This window comes from Podarcis vaucheri (genome assembly GCF_965113315.1).
Source record: "Podarcis vaucheri genome assembly, chromosome: 7".
Taxonomy (NCBI): domain Eukaryota; kingdom Metazoa; phylum Chordata; class Lepidosauria; order Squamata; family Lacertidae; genus Podarcis; species Podarcis vaucheri.
In genome coordinates this window covers 5,699,823-5,722,916 of record NC_138765.1, presented here as the reverse complement: position 1 = coordinate 5,722,916, position 23,094 = coordinate 5,699,823, and the positions used below count along the sequence as shown (strand labels likewise).

General features: G+C 46.9%; 1 protein-coding gene and 1 long non-coding RNA gene across 2 annotated transcripts; both read right to left on the bottom strand.

The window, feature by feature from the left end:
• Nucleotides 1–3,673: 3,673 nt before the first annotated feature.
• On the bottom strand, nucleotides 3,674–6,682 carry LOC309537037. The gene is made up of 2 exons (XR_014221779.1): nucleotides 5,981–6,682; nucleotides 3,674–5,293 (listed from the first exon to the last, which is right to left on the bottom strand). It is a non-coding gene; the product is annotated as an uncharacterized lncRNA (long non-coding RNA).
• A 495-nt stretch (nucleotides 6,683–7,177) lies between these two features.
• Nucleotides 7,178–21,226, bottom strand: LOC309536838 (cytochrome P450 2A13-like). Its single transcript, XM_082231197.1, has 9 exons — nucleotides 20,665–21,226; nucleotides 18,729–18,891; nucleotides 15,107–15,256; nucleotides 13,430–13,590; nucleotides 10,856–11,032; nucleotides 9,966–10,107; nucleotides 9,617–9,804; nucleotides 8,147–8,288; nucleotides 7,178–7,369 (listed from the first exon to the last, which is right to left on the bottom strand). The coding sequence occupies exons 1-9, from the start codon at nucleotides 20,842–20,844 to the stop codon at nucleotides 7,188–7,190; spliced, it is 1,485 nt and encodes a 494-aa protein (XP_082087323.1). The 5' UTR covers nucleotides 20,845–21,226; the 3' UTR covers nucleotides 7,178–7,187.
• Nucleotides 21,227–23,094: the final 1,868 nt, after the last annotated feature.

The following is a 23,094-nucleotide window of genomic DNA, read 5'->3' as shown; positions in this document are numbered from 1 at the left end:
ACTATTTGGAGATTATTTCTGAGGCAGAGGATTCCAGCGGTTCTCCACCTGTGGGTCCCCAGATGTTGTTGGACTACAACTCCCAACATTCCTGAGCTCTGGCCTTGCTTGCTAGGGGTGAGGGGAGTTGTAGTCCTGGGGACCCACAGGTTGAGAAAGGCTGCTTTAGGCAGACATGGGTGGATTCTGTGTCTCAGTGTAATAACGTAGTATGACAGAGAAAGACCCAAATGATTTCCACAAACACAAGCACAAAACTATCAAGGAGACAGGCACTTACGAGGGAGTGTCCTGCCCACACCACTAGGAGACCTTCATGGAGTTCCCAGGACATGCACAATTCCCTCCCACCTTTCCAAATTGTTGGACAAGGTCTCTGGTACATAAAACAAGGAAGGAGGACACAGAGGTGGAGGCTGCTGAAGCATGTGTGGCCGTGATGGACTGTCCCAGGAAGCCAAGGGCAGAGATAGAATCCCAGAAGCCCCACTTTCTGTATCTCCCTTTACAGCCTAGGACCCTCGTACCTACAGGACCGCCTCTCCCTGTATGCCCTGCAGAGGACCTTAAGGTCCATAAATAGCAACACCCTAGAGGTCCCGGGCCCTAAGGAAGTCAGATTAGCCTCAACCAGAGCCAGGGCCTTCTCAGTGATGGCTCCAGCCTGGTGGAACGCTCTGTCTCATGAGGCCAGGGCCCTGCAGGATCTGATTTCTTTCCGCAGGGCCGGTAAGACAGAGTTGTTCCGCCTGGCCTTTGGCTTGGAATCAACTTGATCCCCTTCCCCTCTATCCTTTTTTCTTTCTATTTCTGTGATGGGACACCTATTTGGGGACTTCCCTGGCTTTTCTGGCCTACGTTGGACCAGTCTGGAATGTTGGCCTTGGTGAAGATTTGACATTTTCATCCCCAAAAAGTTTTTGATTTGAGTTTCTATTGAAATGAGGCTGCATTTTAATGTTGTATTTTAATCTTGTTTTTAAGTTGTATTTTAATCAATTGTTTTATACCTGGTGTTAGCCGCCCTGAGCCCGGTCTTGGCTGGGGAGGGGGGTATAAATAAATTATTATTATTATTATTATTATTATTATTATCATCATCATCATCATCATCTAATTTATTTACCAGCTACCACTGTTATCACTTTGTCCGGGTGTTTGCTGCGGCTTGTTTCTGAATGGAGAGGTATCTTCCTGGCACTGGGTGAATTGTCCGAGGCTGTCTTCAAGGTGTCTTTCATTTCCAGAACTGGTTCAGATTGATGGCTCAAATCTATCTACGACAGGCATAGGCAAACTCGGCCCTCCAGATGTTTTGGGACTACAACTCCCATCATCCCTAGCTAGCAGGACCAGTGGTCAGGGATGATGGGAGTTGTAGTCCCAAAACATCTGGAGGGCCGAGTTTGCCTATGCCTGATCCATGGCTTTCTTTCCTGCATTGCAGGGAATTGGCATAGATAACCCTCAGGGTCCCTTCCGACTTTAAAATTCTATTATTCTAGGGCTTGCAGGGTGCGGAGGCTCAATGGAAAATCAACACCCAGTGCAGCACTTCCAGGAGAGGTGCTCCATGTTGTTCATAGGTTAAATCAGAGAGCAATTGTGTAGCAGAGTTTTACACCATCTGCAGCTTCTCCACCAAATTCAGACCAGGGAAGGCAGATGAAAGTGATGGACTACATGGAATTGGCAGAAATGACTGGCAGAATTCGTGACCAGGGAGAAGAGTCGGAGGAGGAAGACTGGAAGAAATTTAAGGACTATTTGCAGAAGCACTGTAAAATTAAGGAATGTTAAACTGATGTCTGATGGAAAATAAGTGGTATTGGTAAAAAGATTTTTAAGAAAATGTAAATAGGGATTGATAATTGGAAAATTGATATTTATAATAGGTTCATATCTTGAGTGAGGATAAATGTTAGAGGGTAAGGATTTGCTGAATTTAATATTTGAACTGGACTACAAAATGGGAGGCGTGAGGAGGTCAAGAAACTAGTGAATGAAGTATAAGATTTGAAAATACTAATCTATTTTCTGCTTTGTTTTTTGGTTTTTCTTTTTGTTCTTATTCTTTCTTTTTTCTTCCCTCTTTTTGTTAACTGTTTTCTATTGTGTACTTTTTATGTGTTTTGTTTTTGTATTATTTTTATATTTTTGTAGGTTTTCTTATGTTTAAATTTTGGAATTTTTTTATTGTCTGTGAAACTTCAATAAACATTATTATAAAAAAAAAAAACAAAAAACAAATTCAGCCCAGGGAACAATACATTTGGGATTTCTTTGCATGGAAACCTGGAAAATCTGCATGTTCCATTAACTGTTATGCTTCCTCTTCAGTAAGGATGGTGGAGAAATTTGATTCAGTTCACATTTAAAGACAAACTTATTCACACTTTTTGATACAAGCTGTAAACTGAAACGTAGCTGGTCTTCAGAATGTGCAGTACTTAGAATTTTGAAATACAGTTTCCCCAGGCATGTAATGTATTCAAGCATGTCTGTACTAGAGTAATGTGTGAATCAAAAAGCACATGCTATTGAAAATTAGATTTATTTATTTTGAAATGCCTTATTTGCAGGACAAATGGAAGAATACATTACACCAACTTCTTTGCTCTCCATAAACATGGCAGCTGCTCTCTAGCCACTGTGGGCAGGCAGAACCTTCTGCTAGAATGAAGGACATGAGCGGGCATAAATCAGGCCAATAGGGCAGGATATCCTAGAGAAATATATTAGCCTACAGGTGAGGAAAGCTATTGTTGTTGTTTAGTCGTTTAGTCGTGTCCAACTCTTCGTGACCGCATGGACCAGAGCACGCCAGGCACTCCTGTCTTCCACTGCCTCCCGCAGTTTGGTCAAACACATGTTCGTAGCTTCGAGAACACTGTCCCACCATCTCGTCCTCTGTTGCCCCCTTCTCCTTGTGCCCTCCATCTTTCCCAACATCAGGGTCTTTTCCAGTGAGTCTTCTCTTCTCATGAGTTGGCCAAAGTATTGGAGTCTCAGCTTCAGAATCTGTCCTTCCAGTGAGCACTCAGGGCTGATTTCCTTCAGAATGGAGAGGTTTGATCTTCTTGCAGTCCATGGGAAAGCTAAGTAAGGTAAAGGGACCCCTGAGCATTAGGTCCAGTCATGGCCGACTCTGGGGTTGTGGCGCTTATCTCGCTTTATTGGCCGAGGGAGGCAGCATACAGCTTCCGGGACATGTGGCCAGCTTGACTAAGCCGCTTCTGGCGAACCAGAGCAGCGCACAGAAATGCCGTTTACCTTCCCGCCGGAGTGGTACCTATTTATCTACTTGCACTTTGACGTGCTTTCGAACTGCTAGGTTGGCAGGAGCAGGGACCGAGCAACGGGAGCTCACCCCGTCACGGGGATTCGAACCACCAACCTTCTGATCGGCAAGCCCTAGGCTCTGTGGTTTAGCCATGGGAAAGCTATTAACCTCCATTTATTGGGTGGGAGAAAAACTGAGTATTGAAAGGCATTTAATAGAGGTAATGGTGGGAATGCATCCTGATATTTTAGCCAATCAAAGTGAATTTAGACGTCACAATTGAGAAGGAGATAAACTATATTTGTAAGTGGGAAATGATAATTCTTACCCTAGGAGTAGTTTCATCTTTATGCCACCAGGACTTTTCAAAGGCAAAAATTGGAATTAAACTTCTTTTTTCCAAATTATTTTTATTATTTTTTCCAAATTATTACAAATCAAACCAAATTAATTTAAAATTTAATACAATTTCTTAAGATCAGGTTTCCTGCTCTGGTTACAAGCATATGACCATCATCAATTCTTATTTTGAGTCCAGTTGACATCTTTCACTTGCCGTTAAACCATTCTTCCAGCAGGCCACTTTTTCCACTTTACAAAACAGCACCTCCATTACATTTTATAAATAAGTAATCAATTTCACGTGTATACATTGTTGTTCCAGACCTGGTGTGCTGGGAGAGTTCATTACTATCTTCCATTACTCAGTTCTATGCAGTGTTTAACTGGATGGTACAAGGTCACATACCATTCTTTCTGCTGCTTACCAAATTAGCATATGAGCTGATGGGAGGGTATTCCACAGGGTGGGTGCCACTACAAAGATGGCGCTCTGCCTGGTTCCCTGTGGCTTCGCATCTTGCAGTGGATGGGTTTGGCATAGAGTAAAACAATCAAACATTCCAGGAAGAATAAGATCCATTTTTGAAGAAGCTGTTTAAATATTTCCCACAGAAAGAAGTAACTCCTAAGAGCTGGAATTAATCAAAAATTACTCTAATTCTGGCAAGTGTCATATAAAGAAGGCTCAATGACATCAGTGGATTGTACATTCGTCCAGTTCAAACTGGATTTATTAAGAGAAGGCAATAGAGTACAAATATTGAAAACATTGTACTGTACATCCTGAATAAGGCAGAGATAAACAGGTTACGAACTGTTTTGCTACTTTTCAGTGCAACAAAAGCCTTTGACAGGGTAGAATGGCCCTAATTATTTGAGGTATTGAGAAAAATCAATATACCGCTTCAACTTAGTTTCATTCTCAGCTGGTTAAATGTGAAAAAAATCAACAGATGGCATTGGCGAAACATTGACTGATAATGGAGTGGGGGTCAAAGAGTGCCCCTAGTTGAAGGGGGAGGGAGACTCATGGTCCCAGATTCTACCCTAAGGAGATTCTACCCAGGGGTGGAGGAAGGGGTGTGTGGTAGGGGCGGGGTGCCCTGGGTGTCACCACTGAGGGGGGTGACAAAATGCTGGGAGAGACATGGTGGTTTGGGCGCGCACAGGCTCCGCTCTGCCCAAATGGTCCATCCACTGCCTCCCCCCCCCCCAGCTGTAGGCAGCTGAGTGGGAGGAGACAGGCAGACTCCAGAGGCCCCGCGCTGTGGCCTTCCCCTATAGGTGGCTCGCCCCGCCCTCGCCCCGCCCCTATGGGCAGCATGCCGCATCCCTGGGCGCGCCACTCCAGACACCTGAGTGGCTTCCTCCGCCGCTACCCCTGCTCATCATACTGTGGACTGAGAGACGGAAATATTCAGAGAGGCAAGATTTTCTAAGGTATGGCTGACCTCCTCAAGCTGTAAACCGTGCTAGCAACTGTCCTATTGTCAGGGATCGGTTGGCAGAGAAGGGGGGAGAGACCGGAAAGTACAGAGAGCCGCCTCCTTTGATGAGCAGCTGCACTTGTCAGAGGGAGAGGAGGAGGGACTGTAAGGAAACACGGAAAATGAGAGGGAGGGAGATCCAAAGGTTGTTATAGTAGAGAGAAAGGAGCAGTCTCTGGCGCTTACCGTATTTTGTGCCCCATAAGACGCTCCGGCCCATAGGACGCACCTAGTTTTTTGGGGGGGAAATAAAGGAAATTTTTTTTATTTCCTCCCCCAGGTGCGGGGCTGGAAGAACCAGGTCAGGGAACAGTGGGAAGGCACGCTCTGCCTCCCCGCTGTCCCCCGAGCTTGTGGGGCTGGCGATGGGCAGAGCTGTGCTGATCCCGGGATGGCAGGCAGCTCTGCGCCGCCATCCGGAGCGGGGCGGGACTTAGCGCCCCGCTCCGGATGGCGGCGCAGAGCTGTGCTGGTCCCAGGACCGCAGGCAGCTCTGCGCGGCCACCGGGAGCGGGGCAGAGCTTCGCCCCCGGCTCCCGGTGGCCGGGCAGAGCTGCGCTGGTCCCAGGACCGCAGGCAGCTCTGCGTGGCCACCGGGAGTGGGGCGGAGCTTCTCCCCCGGCTCCCGGTGGCCGCGCAGAGCTGCGCTGATCCCGGGACTGCAGGCAGCTCTGCGCAACACTCGGAGCCGGTCTCCCGAGGGTTGCGCAGAGCTTCCTGAAGCCTGGAGAGCGAGAGGGGTCGGTGCGCACCGACCCCCCTCACTCTCCAGGCTTCAGCGAAAGCCTGCATTCGCCCCATAAGATGCAGGCACATTTCCCCTTCATTTTTGGAGGGGAAAAAGTGCGTCTTATGGGGCGAAAAATACGGTAGTTTTTCACGTAAGGAGAGGAGGAAAAGGGGTGTGTGTGTCAGGAAGCTTCTCTGTTGGAGGGGGAACTGGAGTGAGCCACTTCCCACAACTCATAGCAACTGAGGCAGACACGCTTTCAAGAGCTCCGTACTGTATATAGTTTTGGACTTAATAAATCTTGTAAAGACAGTCTGGAATCCCGGGCTGTTATCTCGGCAAGCACCCACATATCATCCTGACACCTATCCCACAGGTTCTTCCTTAACTACAATTCTTCCTTAACTACTCACAATGAAAGGGTCAGCAAAGGAATGTTGGCAAACATATCACAAGTGGAAGAACAAAGATAGGAAAGGGAGGGGAACATGACATGGAAATAAAGACTTCAGAGTTGGACTAGGTGCCAGAAGGGAGTCTGGTGACCAGAAAGGGGGAAGATGAGAGGGACTCAACCCTGGTACCTCAGGGAAGTGGGGTAGGGCAGGAAGAGGGCAGAGAGCCAGGGACCAGATATTTATGGACCTGTGAGATCAATTCCAAGAAAATGCAGAGAAGAGAAATTCTACCCATGGAAACAGAGATCATGGAGCTTGAAAAGAAAGATTCTGGAGGAGGAAGGACCAACCTCTTCTGGCCCTTCATGAGTTCAAGCTTTCTCCAACTTTTGCATTTGGGGCAGCTAAGGTGGGCGACAACGGTGCTCTGTTTGTTCAAGACACCTGTACCTTGGAGTACTGTGTCCAGTTCTGGGCACCACAGTTCAAGAAGGACACTGACCAACTGGAACGTGTCCAGAGGAGGGCAACCAATATGGTCAAAGGCCTGGAAACGATGCCTTATGAGGAACGGCTAAGGGAGCTGGGCATGTTTAGCCTGGAGAAGAGGAGGTTAAGGGGTGATATGATAGCCATGTTCAAATATATAAAAGGATGTCACATAGAGGAGGGAGAAAGGTTGTTTTCTGCTGCTCCGGAGATGGATCCAAACTACAAGAAAGAAGATTCCACCTAAACAATAGGAAGAACTCCCTGACAGTAAGAGCTGTTTGACAGTGGAATTTGCTGCCAAGGAGTGTGGTGGAGTCTCCTACTTTGGAGGTCTTTAAGCAGAGGCTTGACAACCATATGTCAGGAGTGCTCTGATGGGGTTTCCTGCTTGGCAGGGGGTTGGACTCGAGGGCCCTTGTGGTCTCTTCCAACTCTATGATTCTATGATTCCTCTTTCACAAGGGAATGGCACACATTTCATAAAAACGTGGAACGGTGGCAAAGCCAACCAGCATGGGAGAGATGTCAATCTTTTCAGGAGGGATGGGGGATTTTAGGCGGAAGTTCTGCAGGATGCTGGTGAAGAAGAGGAAAAGTTCCATTCGGGCCAGCTGCTCTCCAAAGCAATAGCGTTTTCCTAGGAAGGAGGAGGAAAGCAAAGACGGGTCATTATAGCCTGCACTGAGGCTTTCAGGCCAAGACTCCTCTAACCCGCACAGCCACAGATAAAATACACCCATTACAACTGAGATCTACAGGTAAAGGGCAGTATACAAGTTTAATAAATAATAACAATAATTTTGGTGTGCATGGTTCAAAAACAGATTTTTCTGTAGAAGGGAAAAGAGAAGGGCGAGACAGAGGTATATCAGCACCAGCAACTGTAAAGGGAATTGGGGGTTACTTGTGTGTAGAGAGTGCGGATGCTCTAGGCAACGTTCCCTGGCTAAACCTTTCCCTGGCTGGACAGCCTTTACTCCGTGGCTGTGTCAGTCACTGGCAGAATCCGTCAGTGGGCGTTTCCTAAACTTCTTCCAACATAAAAACTCCTTGACACCAAGTCTACGCCTAGACTCCCTGCGCGGAAGTCTTCTGCGCAGAGTGGGCGTGGCCAGCGGAGGTCCTGGACTCTCCCCGCTGGTCTCTGTGGAAGAGTCCTAGAGCTCTCGCTCCGAAGTCCCTCCCTGCTCCCCTTTCTCCCAGGTGTCACGCTGATTTCCTTCCCCAAAGGAAGTGTTCTCTCTCCCTCTGCTGGTCCCTTCTCCCGCATCGTCGGGGAGCCTTACCTCCACTCTTGGCTCCAATGGCAGTTCCCTGACAGCAACAGTTTCTGGCTAATTTTTCTCACTTCAATTGGTCGACTATATTGGGTTACTATTTGCTGTAAACCGCCAAGGGGCTGCTGAGGACTCACCAGTAGAGAATGGCATAAAAGCCTCATTCTTCTCGAACTGCCCACTCTCATCCAGGAAATGTTGGGGGTCAAACACGCCTGGTCTTGCAAAATGTTTGGGGTCTCTCAGCACAGATCCCAGCAAAGCAAACACTTCAGTTCCCTGAACAAGAGAGGGAGGGAAATGAGAAGAGAGGGGAGAAATGGAACGTTATTCTCGTGGGCAAGAAAATATTGTTTTTTTGGGGGGGTGACCTCCCTAAACTTTATAAATTAATAAATGGCAGGTTCTTTATTATTTGAGAGAAAGCTGAATAAGAATTCCTGGGCTAGTCTGGGCAGAAGAACCTGGCCAAGCTAGGGCCATTAAGAAACAATACAGAGTCACTGAGTGGCTGGGGAAACCCAGCCAAATTATTATTCTTATTATTATGAGGGCCAATGGCAACGCAAAAGAACTGTCTTTCCACTTGCCTTGAGGTGTGATGATAATAATAATAATAATAATAATAATAATAATAATAATAATAATAATTTATTGTTATTTTCAATGAGAGTTCCCCATTTTTGGGACACCACCCTTTGGTGTGGTGCCTCTGTCTCCCTGATTATTATCACTCAGAGGGTACGGACAGGTGGAACAGATATGCTTGGGGAACTTCACTGAGCCACAAACTATACCTGGAAGGGTGAAGTCTTATTTTTTTTTTTATTAAATAAATTTTACTGGCATATAAAACACATTTTATATGCAAAATAAAAAAATTCCTTCCAGTAGCACCTTAAAGACCAACTAAGTTAGTTCTTGGTATGAGCTTTCGTGTGCAAGCACACTTCTTCAGATACACAGTATGTATCTTCTGTGTGCAAGCACAGAAGTGTGCATGCACACGAAAGCTCATACCAAGAACTAACTTAGTTGGTCTTTAAGGTGCTACTGGAAGGAATTTTTTTATTTTGACTATGGCAGACCAACACGGCTACCTATCTGTAACATTTTATATGCATAATTTTACTGGCATATAAAACACATAAAATACATTTACACAATGACACAATACACAAACATAACCCACTACCTTATATTCATAACATAAAACATACCTACATTACTCTATATAATACCTACCTATACTGTACATACACCTGCCAACCTAGCAGTTCGAAAGCACGTCAAAGTGCAAGTAGATAAATAGGTACCGCTCCGGCAAGAAGGTAAATGGCATTTCCGTGCGCTGCTCTGGTTCGCCAGAAGCGGCTTAGTCATGCTGGCCACATGACCTGGAAGCTGTACGCTGGCTCCCTCGGCCAATAAAGCGAGATGAACACCGCAACCCCAGAGTCAGCCACGACTGGACCTAATGGTCAGGGGTCCCTATACCTTATACTGCACATATCAACATACCTACACACTTGGGGAACTTCACTGAGCCACAAACCATATCTGGAAGGGTGGAGTCCAAGTCTAAGGAATTAATAGAACCACAATACCTTGGGAATGGTGTATCCCCGGAACTGGGTATCGCGGGTCACACGTCTTGCTAACCCCAAGGGGAGCATGTCAGCGAATCTCTGGATCTCGTGGATCACAGCATCCGTGTAGGGCATCAGGGGACGGTCATCTATGTTGGGAGTGCGACTGGAGCCAATCACCCGTTCAATCTCTTCGTGGACTTTCTCTGTTGAGAAATCAGCAGGATGAGACCAACAGTGCTATTTGCACCTTCCAGGGAGCTAAAGAAGGATCCCAGCTCACAGCTGGGAAAGCAAAGAGGGACCCTCCCATAGAAAGGCATGGAGACATCTCTCCACCCTATTTCCCTCCCCCTTCCGCAGTCACCTTCAACCTCCGGGTATTTCAGCAGAAGCAGGAAGCCATAGCGCAAGGTGGTGCTGACCGTTTCTGTGCCGCCGAAGAAGAGGTTAGCTGTTGTACAAACCAGATTCTCTAGGAAGAACTCTGAGTTTGGGTTTTCCTTTTCCTAGGCAGAAGAAAATGTACTTACTTATTATTTCTTGGGATAGGCTAAAATCTGACTGGCTCCTGTCTATGAAGCTCTCTCTCCTCTACTGATTGGCTGAGCTGCAGTGATGTCATGCTCACTCCAATGAGGGGGGGGGGACAGTTGTGGAGGGCTGAAAAGCAGCTCAACAATTGTGTGGGAAACAGACGGCTGGGTGGAGGGGGAGTTTAATCAAATGCTGCAGGAAGAAGTACATTATTTGATCTGTCCTGAATCCTCCAACATACTTCTTCCTTTCTTTGAATTTAGTTTAGTTACAGTATCTTCCCAGTGGGCCCAGGGTCCACAAAGTTTCCTTATGGAGAAATTGATTGTAGTAACTAGAATAACAAGGGAGGTGGGTGGCGCTGTGGGTTAAACCACAGAGCCTAGGACTTGCCAATCAGATGGTCGGCGGTTTGAATCCCCGCGACGGGGTGAGCTCCCATTGCTCAGTCCCAGCTCCTGCCAACCTAGCAGTTCGAAAGTACGAAGTACAAGTAGATAAATAGGTACCGCTCCGGCAGGAAGGTAAATGGCGTTTCCGTGCGCTGCTCTGGTTCGCCAGAAGCGGCTTAGTCCTGCTGGCCACATGACCCGGAAGCTGTACGCCGGCTCCCTCGGCCAATAAAGCGAGATGAGTGCTGCAACCCCAGAGTCAGTCACAACTGGACCTAATGGTCAGGGGTCCCTTTACCTTTACCTAACTAGAATAACATAATCTTACCTGCTGCATTTTCACCAGGAAGCAGTCAATGAAATCCCGAGGGTTGTTAGGGTCCAGGGTCTCCTTGTTTTCTTTTATCTTCCTTTTAATGAATTCCTTCAGGCCCAACAGCTTCTTGAAGGTTTTATCTTGTGGGCCAGGCAGGTACTGCATGATGCCTGAGAACATGTCGTAGAGCTGTGTGTGTCGGGTTTGGAGGAATCCAGAGTTATCAGGAGGAAGAGAGAGAACAGATTTTGAACAAAGACTGATTTGGGGAGCAGGCAGAAGCAGGAGTTCCTCCCTCCCTTGGTTCCTTGTTATCATGGAAGGTTTGGGAAAACAGGAGGCTTGAAAAGAAGGGAGACTGGAGAAGCGTCTCTCCAAGAAAAACAGACAGAGGGAACTCCTCACTCCACCCAGACAGAACTTGGTGCTGACTAAGCTATGAACTTGTCACAGACACAACCTCAGGGCCTGACTTCCCATCTTTGAGGGACAAGGAAGGCAATCTGGAGGGAAAATCAGGGTGTGTGGAGGAATTGCTTACAAAGCCAGCAGCTTCAGTATCTCAATCTGGGATTATCTCTGGTTGAAGCAACATTGTAAACTTGCTCCAGGCAGAGCCCGACCAAAGAGCAAAGCAGAACAGGAGTTGCAGCACCACGGAGAGCTCAGAGTGAGACGCTTGCTCCAACAAATAGCTAAACATTTTTAAGCCTCTCCCAGGTTCTGCCCACTTGTAGAGAACTTAGTTTCTTAAGATTGGTGCCTCTGCTTTCTTTCTCACACTTGGTGCAGTTCCTGTGAGGTACTGGGGGAGGCATTTGGGTCATTTGTGAAAGGCACCTGTGAGGGTCCTAGTTGTGGTTCTACAGTCCCTGAAGCTCTGGGAGGTTGTGCTGTGGGCTTCTATTGGTCAGGCTCACTCAGACCCCTGAATGTGGTCTAGCTCCTTAGCTGGCACTGCTGCTGCTTCTAACTCTGTGCCTTGACCACTTGAAATATACTCAGAGTCGAGAGTGGATTTCATGCTCTTTGTTCAGCCCATAGTGGTGAGGAGGAATAAATGTTTCCACAAAATATCTGCTTTATATACATTATTTGCATAATGGGCTGCACGTAATTGGCTAATTCCTGGATTCTCCTGTAGGCCAATCAGGTTGTGGATTCACTTCCACCTGGAGCTGGATTGGGTGGCTCCTGTGGACCAATCATACTGCTGCATTCTTCTAGGACCAATCAGACTGCTGCATATCGGATCCTATTATTCTAGGACCAATCAGGCTGCTGCCTTCTGGATCCTATTCAACTCAGTACATAACACCACTGCTGTGTAGGAGTGCAAATATCCAGAGTGTGGGGTTCAGGTGGGATTGCTATGAGGAATTATGACATATGGAGCAAGCCATTGTGTCCGCAATGAACGCATTGCGCTGACTGGGTTTAATTCATTGACAATAATTTCTGATCAAATCCCACAAGCCTCTCCACCTCTGGCATTTGCTTTCTCTATGCCTGACAGTCACGTATCAGCATTCTAAGTACACAGGCCAGTTGTTCATCAGGCATCCTGGGTCATAAAGCTAGCTTTGATGTAGTTTGTTAATCGTTCACAAGGAGATGGTAAATACTACCTATCCTTCCTCTCCTGTTTATTGCTGTTTATGACCTCTGGAGTTTCCTAAAAGCATTCCTCCTTGCTTCTTCTTTTATTTACTCTGAATTACATATGCACGCTCAAGTAGGAAATTAGCTCTTTGTAGTTTTAACTTTAACTTTGTCCCACGTGGGGTTTTTTGAAATGCTCAGAAGAAAACTGATTGGTTCTTAAGAACACTGTGTAAAAAGTTCTTTTGTGAATAAAATGACCTGGGCCGAGGGGAAGGGAATTACTATTATACATACCCATAGCTGTCACAGATTTGAAAATAAGGGACCAGCCGCCCCGAAAATAAGGGATCAGCAGCCAAAATAAGGGATTTTAGTCAACCAGCAGCCAAACGAAGCCTCAAGCGGTGGTTCCCACAGCGCAGCAACCCGGCAAAGGGGATGCAGCAAGGAAAACCACCGTCACCTCTCCACTGGGAAGCGCTGAGCAAAGGCGAGTCCCCAGGCAACGTGGCCGATTTGATCGGCACAAGGCATGCAAGCTCCACCTCCCAGTCGTTCTTAGACTCCTTATTGGGTGAGCAACACAGCCAAGCAACACAGTTGGAGCCTCCCTCCTCCCTGGCCGGCAGGGAAGGAGGGAGAGGAGCTGCTTCCTTTGAAACCCGGGAAATTTAAGGGACATCATCAATAAGGGACAGCAGCGGGACACAGCGCTGGGATAAGGGAGTTTCCCGTCAAATAAGAGACGCTTGACAGCTATGTATGCACCCCTCCCAGAGTCTTGCTGGTCAAGCCTCTGTGTGTATTTTATCAGAGTCCAATCCTTCCTTGCTTTGGGAACGCTACACTGCTGGTTTTTGGGGTAATGACAGGGCCTCACCTGGTGTTGGCTGTCCTGCATGCTGTGCCTTTAGCAGATTAGGAGAAGTGACATTATTCACAATCTCATGCTGGAAGTCCTCCCCCTCCCCTCCAACGTACCTGTCCCCAAGAGGTGGCAGTGAACTGGAAGATTTCCAGCGAAGTGCTGAGCAAGAAGAGGAACTCCTTATCTTCGTATTCAAAGCGGTTGCCAAAGGCAATGGAGCTGATCACGTTGGACACTGAACGGCTCAGGACGTAGGTGGGGTCAAAAGGAGCACCTGGAAATTTATATATATTAACAGTAACTAACTGTGTTATATCTCTTGATATTAAGATGCCTAGGTATTTAGCAGATTCGGAACAAATCCGAAATGGATATTCCTTTAATGAATGTGCAATCAAATTTTTGACCTACTGGCATCAATTCCAATTTGTGTTTTTTAAAAATTTATTTAATTTTCCAGTTCAATTCCCCCCCCCCCAATCAATTTTCCAACAACCAACATAAAAACAAGATCCCAAAGAATCTCCTGGACTTCCCTCCTCCCCTTTGTGGGTCCTTTTGTTAACCATTTTCTCCTGCATCATTTATAATAATCCAAATCTCTTTCATCTCCATTATATCCAAAACTCAACATTAAACTGCAAGTGTTATTCCAATCAATTCCAATTTGGACCAGTTAATAGGATATTAAAATATTTGTATCAACATTAATCAAAGATACGCTACAGACTGATAACTTGCACACTGTGCATGATCTTTATCTGGTTTGGGAATAACTGTAATTTAAGCTCGAATACATATTGTTGATAAAATACCTTTATCAAGTACCTCATCACACAATTGATGAAGTTTTGGTACCAATAGATCTTATACCATTCAATGGCGATTCTATCCAATCATTGTGTTTTGCCACTTGTCATTTTAAATATACCAGTAGTTTGTTTAATTTTTGCCTCCCATTCAGTATTGGTGTTAATAGCATTTGTTTCTGTATATCATCTAAATGGGGTAGTTTTATTCTATTAAAAAAGACCTTCATATCTTTGTGACTGATGTGACTGATGTCTTTCAGTTTAGTATATAATTCTTTATTTATTATTATTATTATTATTATTATTATTATTATTATTATTATTATTATTTGTTTCTACCCTGCCCAACTGGCTGGGTCTCCCCACCCACTCTGGGTGGCTTCCAACAAAAGATTAAAAATACATTAAAACACCAGTCATTAAAAACTTCTCTAAACAGGGCTACCTTCAGATGTCTTCTAAAAGTCTGGTACTTGTTGTTCTCTTTGACATCTGGTGGGAGGGCGTTCCACAGAGCGGGAGCCACTACCAAGAAGGCTCTCTGCCTGGTTCTCTGTAACCTCACTTCTCACAGGGAGGGAACCGCCAGAAGGCCCTCGGCACTGGACCTCAGTCTCTGGGCTGAGTGATAGGGGTGGAGACGCTCCTTCAGGTATACAGGACCGAGATATTAATTGATCATTAATATCTTTTGAGTTTTTATAACTTTCACCTTTGTCAATTTTAATGCTTGGATCACTTGGGTCACATTTTGCTATTGTGTATCTGGCTTATTTTGTCCGAGGGAAGCAGAGACTGGCACTTTTAGTTCCTTCTCCTTGCAACCTTGGAGCTGTCCAGTATACAATTGGGACTCAAATGCCGCAGTGACAAGGTTCAGATTATCAGCGTTCAAATGCCCAGGTAACTGTCCAGTTTCTAACTATTACCTGTAACTCATTAAGCAGCATTTCTTGAAGGTACCAAAACTGAGCTCACTTTTTGTTTCCCTCAGGGATTCCAGCAGGAAGTGGGTCTCCTCCAGGATCCGCTCTTCGACGGATCTCTTTCCCATCCCAAAGTTCCTCAGTGTCATGATGGAGAATCGGCGTAGCTGCTTGGCCCGTTCCCCGTTGCTGAAGGCAACCCCTGAGAAGCGAAGGAGGAGTAAAGGGAAGGAGGAACAGGAGAAGGTGCACTCAGTGGGAATGTGGCTGGAAACACACAGTGATAGAGATTTCGCCCGCAATGAAATCTTTGTTGACTGGTTTTTAAAGTTGCAATTTCAGCACTTGGAAGAACATTCTAAGTGTGTGTTTCCTCTCATTCTCTCTCTCTCTCTCTCTCTCTCTCTCTCTCTCTGTGTGTGTGTAACTCCTAGTTGTGCAGCAATAAAACTGCTAACACATTTGCAAAGCTAAGGAGTCTCGTGTGTGCGTGTGTGTGTGTGTGTGTGTGTGTGTGTGTGTGTGAAGACATTTGAGGTATTTAAGAGTGTGCGGGTGTTGATGTTACTGGTTTCCTGTTTCTTTGTGTTGTTGTTCACTGACTCTCACAGAGAGCAGATGCATATTCTTTTCTGTCCCGCGTAGCTAGAAATAAACGTAGCGATGTAGCACACATTTCTTGCCCTTCTGCTGTTTGGATACTCTGCATAATGGGAACGTGCCTGAAGCCTCATCAAAGGCTTAGGTCGTTAATCACCGTCAGAGCAGAGGCCGTTGGATTTTGAAGATAGTATGGCATGGGGGAGAGCCATTTCAGCTCAGTCGTAAGGAACCTCCGACAGGGAGAACAACAGAGGAAAAGACACAGCAGACAAATGATGGAAGGCACATGCAAAGCCCAGAGCTTTTTCCAGGCACACTTACAAAGCAAGTAAGTTACATCACAGGTCCTCTACTTGGCTTTGAATATGAAAATGCACATACCATCTCTTCTAGGACCACTGTCGGAGGAAGAGGAGTGCGGGGGGAGTGCACCGCCCCCAGCAGCGCAATCCTGGTGGGGTGCCATTGCGGCTGCCCCTAATCCCGTGCTGGTCACCATGCCCACGCAGGCAGCATGCCACACCCCCAGGACGCGTGCCACACCCCTGTGGCAGCGCACCACGCCCCCAGGATGCACGCCATGCCCTCGGGACACATGCCAGTCCTGCCCCCGCCTGTTCTCTGCCCCCCGGTGCCGGAGAATGCAGCTCCGCCACTGTCTATGACTCGTTTTAAGTGCCTAGAGAAACCCTTTCTTGGACCACTTTTCTCCACTGAAAAATGGGTATTCAAAAATCTTCTTCATAGGACTGTATGAAGGACCATTGCTAAATGTTGGGAGACATTCTGCACAGAAACATGTGTATACCTTTAAGAAGTTTCTGGGTTAATTGGTTGCAGCTGGCCGTGGCTACAAAAGGAAAAAGCAGCGTTTTGTAGCCTGCCTGCAGGAATAACACCCACCAGAGTTTCTGTTTGTTGTTTTGTAATAAAGTCTTCGTTTTAGTTTTGGTTTTACACCTATGTCTCCTGGAGTCACAGTCTGTCCTCTGCCACCAATTGAAAATCCCCCTCCAATAGGTTATGGGCCCAGTCCTGAGTGGGCAGAGACAGAGTGTGAAAAGAACCCAGAGACTGGAAGCAACTCAGCGTTTCTCAAGCAGCTGGCTGTGTGAAGGCATCAGCAGGGAGTGTCTGTTTGAGACCAGGAGCTGAACATTTCTTCAAGCCACGTGTGAGTAAAGTGGAAAGCTGAAAGCTGGGTGGAGCCATGGCTGGACTTGGAGCTGGAGCTCAAGGGGGAGCTTCCTATTTTCCAGTAGAGAAACTGGGAGAGTCCAATTATATGTCATGGAGTTTACAGATGCAGGCGTTTTAAAAGAAAGAACAATGTTCGACTGTTATTGTTAACCCTCCTGTAAAAGTTGAGGATGAAGAAGTAGATGAAGCAGACCAAAGGCTGGAGGACAAAGCCTATGCCAATTTAATTTTGAGTTTAGAGAAGTTTCAGTTATCTCATGTGCGAGACCTTGAAACAGCAAGTGAGATTTGGAAAGCACTGAGAGCGATACATATTAGAGACACTGCTGGCAGCAAAATTACTCTAATGAGAGCTCTGTACCGAGCCAGACTAAGTGAGGGTGAATGTGTTTCAAAACACCTTCAAAGAATGCGTGGTTTATTTTCACAGTTAAATGAACTTGGGGAACATTTTTCTGAACAGAGAAAGGTTTATACAGTGGTGCCTCGCAAGACGAAATTAATTCGTTCCGCAAGTCTCTTCGTCTTGCGAGTTTTTCGTCTTGCGATGCACGGTTTCCCATAGGAATGCATTGAAAATCAATTAATGCGTTCCTAGGGAAACCGCCTTCAGACCAGGTCCGGGGACAGTCTGTCCCCGGACCTCTTCTGAAGGCTGGGGGGGGGGACAAGGGCTTTTCTTCCCACCCCCAGCATTTTAAAAAACCCCGGGACAGCGGAGGACTTCTCCGCTGTCCGGGCGATCTTAAAATGCTGGCGGGCGGCATTTTAAAATCGCCCCGGGACAGCGGAGGACTTCTCCGCTGTCTGGGGCGATTTAAAAGCCCCTGGGAAGGCAGGCAGGGGTGACAAAGACTTTCGCCCCCCGCCCGCCTTCAGAAGGTGTTCCCGCCCCGCCGCCCGGCTTCGGAGCAGCGTTCCGAAGCCCGGCGGTGGGGGCAGGTGTTGCCGCCCCGCCGCCCGGCTTTGGAGCATCGTTCCGAAGCCCGGCGGCGGCGGGAGAAGGCGTTCCCGCCCCACCGCCCCGCTGTCCCGGATATTTCCCTATGGGCTGTCGTCTTGCGAAGCAAGCCCATAGGGAAATTCGTCTTGCGAAGTGCCTCCAAAACGGAAAACCCTTTTGTCTAGCGGGTTTTCCGTCTTGCGAGGCGTTCGTCTTGCAAGGTACCACTGTATTGTGCTGTCTTCACTTCCTGAGTCATGGGACAATTTAGTGATGACCTTGGAGGCAATTCCAGAAAGCCAATTAACAATGCATTTCTTAATTGGGCGTTTGCTTGACGAGGAGAAAAGACGCCATGAGAGGAAGGCCACAACCCCTCACCGTAACTCCAGAAATGGGAGGCAGTCCAGTAAAAGATATTCAACCGATGAGGAGCGGCAACCTAAAGAGGTTGTTGAGGAAGCAGCTTTCACAGTCAGAAGATGCTATCATTGTGGGTCAACTAAGCATTTAGTATGTCAGCGCACTGTGTCTGTGGGAGAAAATACAAGACAAAGGCGGCCTGCATTTGCTGGGAAGCGAGGAGACAGGAAGAGTCGAGTCCAGTATGTTTCTGCAGAAGTTCGAGGCACCAGTCACGACGTTGGACAGGACTGGATTTTAGACTCAGCAGCGACAAACATTTTTGTTAAGTCTGCACAAACCCTTGTAGAAAAGCAGCCTTGTAAGTCTGTAAATGTAGTACTAGCTGATGGAACAGTGCATGAGTCAGCTGGAAAGGGTAGTGTGAATATTAACTGTTTAAGTACCAAGTTTACCAATGTTTTATGTGTACCAAGTTTAGAAAATAATTTGCTTTCAGTTACACTAGAAAAATTGCCAGTGAAGATGCACTCTGGCCAAGGCTTGCCCAAGAAGAGCTACTCACCGTAGCCCCGGAAAACCCAGTCAAATGCCGATTGCTCTCCACGGCCGCTGAACGCTTCGGCTTGATTCACCAGGGCCTCCTTCACGGCATCGTATCCACACAAGACCACAACACGGCGGGGCCCTAAGTGGATGGTGTAGACTGGACCATATTTCTCACGGATCTGTGAAAAGAGGGGGAGGGCATTGTGTGAAATCAGATGGACAGATGGAGCAAACAGGTTGGTTTTCAGACAAGCAAGATTAAAAACTGGCTATCCTCCCTATCATTAGCTGACCCAGAGCTATTTTTCTAGAAAAAGAGGTGCATACCCTTCAACATTTCTCTGATGGAAATAGGGACACCCCATTCCATAATGATAATTTTACTGTTTATACCCCACACATCTTACTGGGTTGCCCCAGCCACTCTGGGCAGCTTCCAACATATATAAACACATAATACATAATGTTTATCTGCTAGCCAGTGGTGGGAATATTGCTTTGTTAATTGTTTGAGTATTACTAATGTTGTTTCTTACCGTTCTAGAGTCTGCTGTGTTGTTTTTCCACAAACTGTATCTTACACGAAATGTTAGCTCATAATGTGACCCCCCCTTCCCCTGCCATGGCATTACATATGTGCATATATATTTCTTTAATATAAGTTGCTTGGACCCTCATGCCCAAATACCTCTCTTGGGTGGGAAGTCTCCATTTTCACCAACTAGGTAGAGCAGGTTCTGCTGGGTGTGAGATTTCTAATTCTTAAGAACTGAATAGCTGGATTTCTTTGGGCAGTGCACTATTCAATTCTTGGTTAGGTTTGCCTGCAACCTTCCCTTTAAGGAGCCTAAGGCTGTAACTGAGAATGGTGTGAACCCTGTGAAATAATAAGCCAGGCTGAAAGAACTCCCACCGGGAGGTCCAGCGCTGGGCAGTCTCCTTCCATCAGCGGCTCCCTTGGTCCGGGCCACATGTGCCAACTTCAGAGATGATGAAAAGGAAGGAAGGTGTGCCACAGCCTGATGAAACTGCTGGTGTTGCAGTAAAGCATTTTCCTGGACTTACATGTAGCTGCTGCAATAAATCTCTAAAGACATTTGTGGGGGAGAATTTAGGGTTCGGTCCACGTAGTAATGCAAACAGTCCTCATTCCCACTTTCTGAAACAGAGCTGCCCCTTCAAAATTGAAACGTTTTTGAGTCGGATGATGCAGTCCTCCACGCCCACCAGGAAAATGTGAGGATAAGTACATACATTAGGGGAATGTGTGCACGAAAATGTTCATAGGATCGAAAATAACATTGGAAAATCCTCAATATCTGGAGGAATTGCTAGGGGAAAATGTTTATTTAAAAGAAATGGACACCAAAATGCTGACTAATTTTCTTGAGGACTTTCCTTGAAAAGAACCACTAACTGATGTGGAAATGAGACATGAGAAAACCTAAGATTATGGTCAAGAAACAGTGGGATTGTCTAAATGAATATTTACAAAACCAGGGCTCAGTTACCCAAATTTGGTTGTGTTTAGACTAATCTTGTGAAAAATATAAAGAATGTAAAGTGAAAAATTAAGGAAAACCTATAGGAAGGATATGAAGAACAGAGGTTATGGCGGCTGAAGTATAAAAGACGTGTGGCGTAAACGGTGGAAGTCTTTTTAAAACATTTTAAATAAGGTTGGTATCTTGCAAGATGGAAATGTATGCAAGCATAGATCCTTCCACTCAGGCAGAAATATAAAGAGAGAGAATAAGAAGCTGGATAATGTGATGGAATGAGAATTATGATGAGATGATGAGTCAAGTGGGAGAGAGAGAGAGAGAGAGAAGGATGAGTGGGTAGATAGATAGATGGGAGTGACCTTCATTAATCAACAGTATTTAAGAATGATTTTATAATAACAATTCAGAGAATGGCAAACTGTGCTCTGATACATGATAGAAAGTTACCTTCATGAATGAACGGTACATATCGCTTGTGTTGACTTGGAGCAGGTTCCCGATGAAGGGGAGGGGAGTTGGTCCAGGTGGCATCTGGCTTTTGCGGTGCATCTGCCGCCATGTTGAGAGGACCATCAGGCAAGAGAGGCAGATGGCCAGGAAAAGGGTTGCTGCTCCGAGGGGATCCATGGGGAGGTTGTGGGTGGCCTGTGGAGCTCTGCAGGCAATGTGTTGCTGACCAGCTGGGAAGAGAAAATACACGCGCAGTCCGAGTTGAGCCTGTTACATACCTTTGGAAGAAGCTCCTCCTTGAAATTGTGCAACCTGTTAATCTCTGCTCAGGGTCTTCTTTCAAGTCAAGAGAAGACCTACCAGAGCAAAGTTCAGATGGACAGATAGTGGAGACAGGGAGCTGCCTGTCCAGGTCTGCACCACCACGGGAGCTGCAAGGAGTCAAACACAATTCTCTCACCTCATTTCTCAGAATTCTGTATCATTTGACAGGGTCTCTGCTGGTGTAAGACTAAGAGGAGAGCAGCAGAGGAAAAGGGTTGCTGCTCCGAGGGGATCCATGGGGTGACATGTGGAGCTCCAAGTAGCTGGGAAGAGAAAGTGCCCACGTAGCTGAAACTGAGGCTCTTGTATAAATTTTACTGAAGGCTCACACCCCCTTTTGGAGTTATTCCATCTCTCTCTCCAGCCTCTCTCTCCAGTTGGGAGGGGGGTGTAGAGTTTGTGTTCTGGGCATTGGGCAATCAGGACAGATTAGAGATTCTGCTGGCTACCTCACTGGCTGGCAGCCTACCTGCCTGAGCTGAGACAGCTGGCTTGTGCTGGTCCCGGGGAGGGGGGTTACCGTGCAGCGTGGTCTGAGTCCGGTCCTGGGTCAAGGGTCTGGAGGCTGTCTGTCAATGGCAAAGCGGGGTCCAAGGCAAGGAACTCCGGAAGAGCAGGGTGCTAGCAGAAACAGGTTTCCCACAACCTGGGACTGGGCTGACTGGCCTTTATCTCCTCTGGGGCCTAGGGCTGTCCCGGCCCACAGGTGACTCGCCTCTCCTGGCCTGGAGGCGAGCACTCCCCCTGTGAGAACTTAGTTTCCTCCGCCTCTCTGCCCTGAGCCTCTGCAGCTCAGGAGAGGCTGGAGGGTTACTGGACCCAGGGGCAGCTTCACCTTCCCCTGACAGGGCTGGGAGAGGAGCACCTGCAGGCAACAGGTCCTCCATCACCTCTGGAGCCAGAGTGGATTCAGCTGGTGTCTGCTCCTGAGGATCCAGCACAGGTGCGGGCCCTTCAGATTCAAGCCCCTGCCCTGGCTCAGCCGGCCCTGGAGGCGGGGACTCCTGTGCAGGCTGGGATTCTTCAGGTTCAGCCTCTGAATCAAATTCCCAGGCCATCACATGGCTTTGGAGGTGGTGTGGAGGACTCCCAGACTGCTTGTGTTGGAAGACTTCAACACCCATGCCAAGGCGACTGACTCTGGGGTAGCTCAAGGGCTTCAGGGCTGGCATGGCGACCATGAGAATGTACCAACCTGTCAGCAGCCCAATGCATGTGGTAGTCCACATTCTGGACCTAGTTTTCTCAACTGGGCCTGAAGAGTGTGATCTGAAAGTGAGGGCTCCAGACATCATTCCCTTGTCATGGTCAGTTCATTTCCCATTGAGATTTAGGCTTTCAGGACCCTTCCTCTTCTGCAAAGGCAAGGGACCTATGAATATGGTTCTGGGGGAGTTTCTGACTGATCTGACTGGCAGTCAAACAGGAGGAAAGATTGGATCTTGGGGCTTTCTCAATTTGAGGTGCAGCATAAAAATGACCCTCACAGGATACCTATTGGTTGCAAAATAAAAAAATTCCTTCCAGTGGCACCTTAAAGACCAACTAAGTTAGTTCTTGGTATGAGCTTTCGTGTGCATGAACACTTCTTCAGATACACTGAAACAGAAGTTGCCAGATCCTTCTATATAGAGAGAAGGTGGGGAGGGGTATTACTCAGAAGGGTGGTGGGAATGGGAGATTGGCAGATAGCTGAGATGAGCCTGTTGACAACTCTTAACGACTGCAATAGGTCTTACAGGAAAAGGCAAGGGGTGAGAAGGTGAAAAATGGCTTAGTCATGTATAATGAGATAGGAATCCAATGTCTCTGTTCAGACCAGGTCTCTCCATGGTTTTAAGTTTGGTAATGAGTTGCAATTCAGCAGCTTCTCTTTCCAGTCTATTTCTGAAATTCCTTTGTAGTAAAACAGCTACTTTGAGATCTTGTATAGAATGTCCTGGGAGATTGAAGTGTTCTCCTACTGGTTTCTCTGTTTTGTATTTCTTGATGTCAGATTTGTGTCCGTTTATTCTTTGGCGTAAGGTTTGGCCTGTTTGTCCAATATAGAGAGCTGAAGGACACTGTTGGCATTTGATGGCATACACAATGTTAGACGATGAG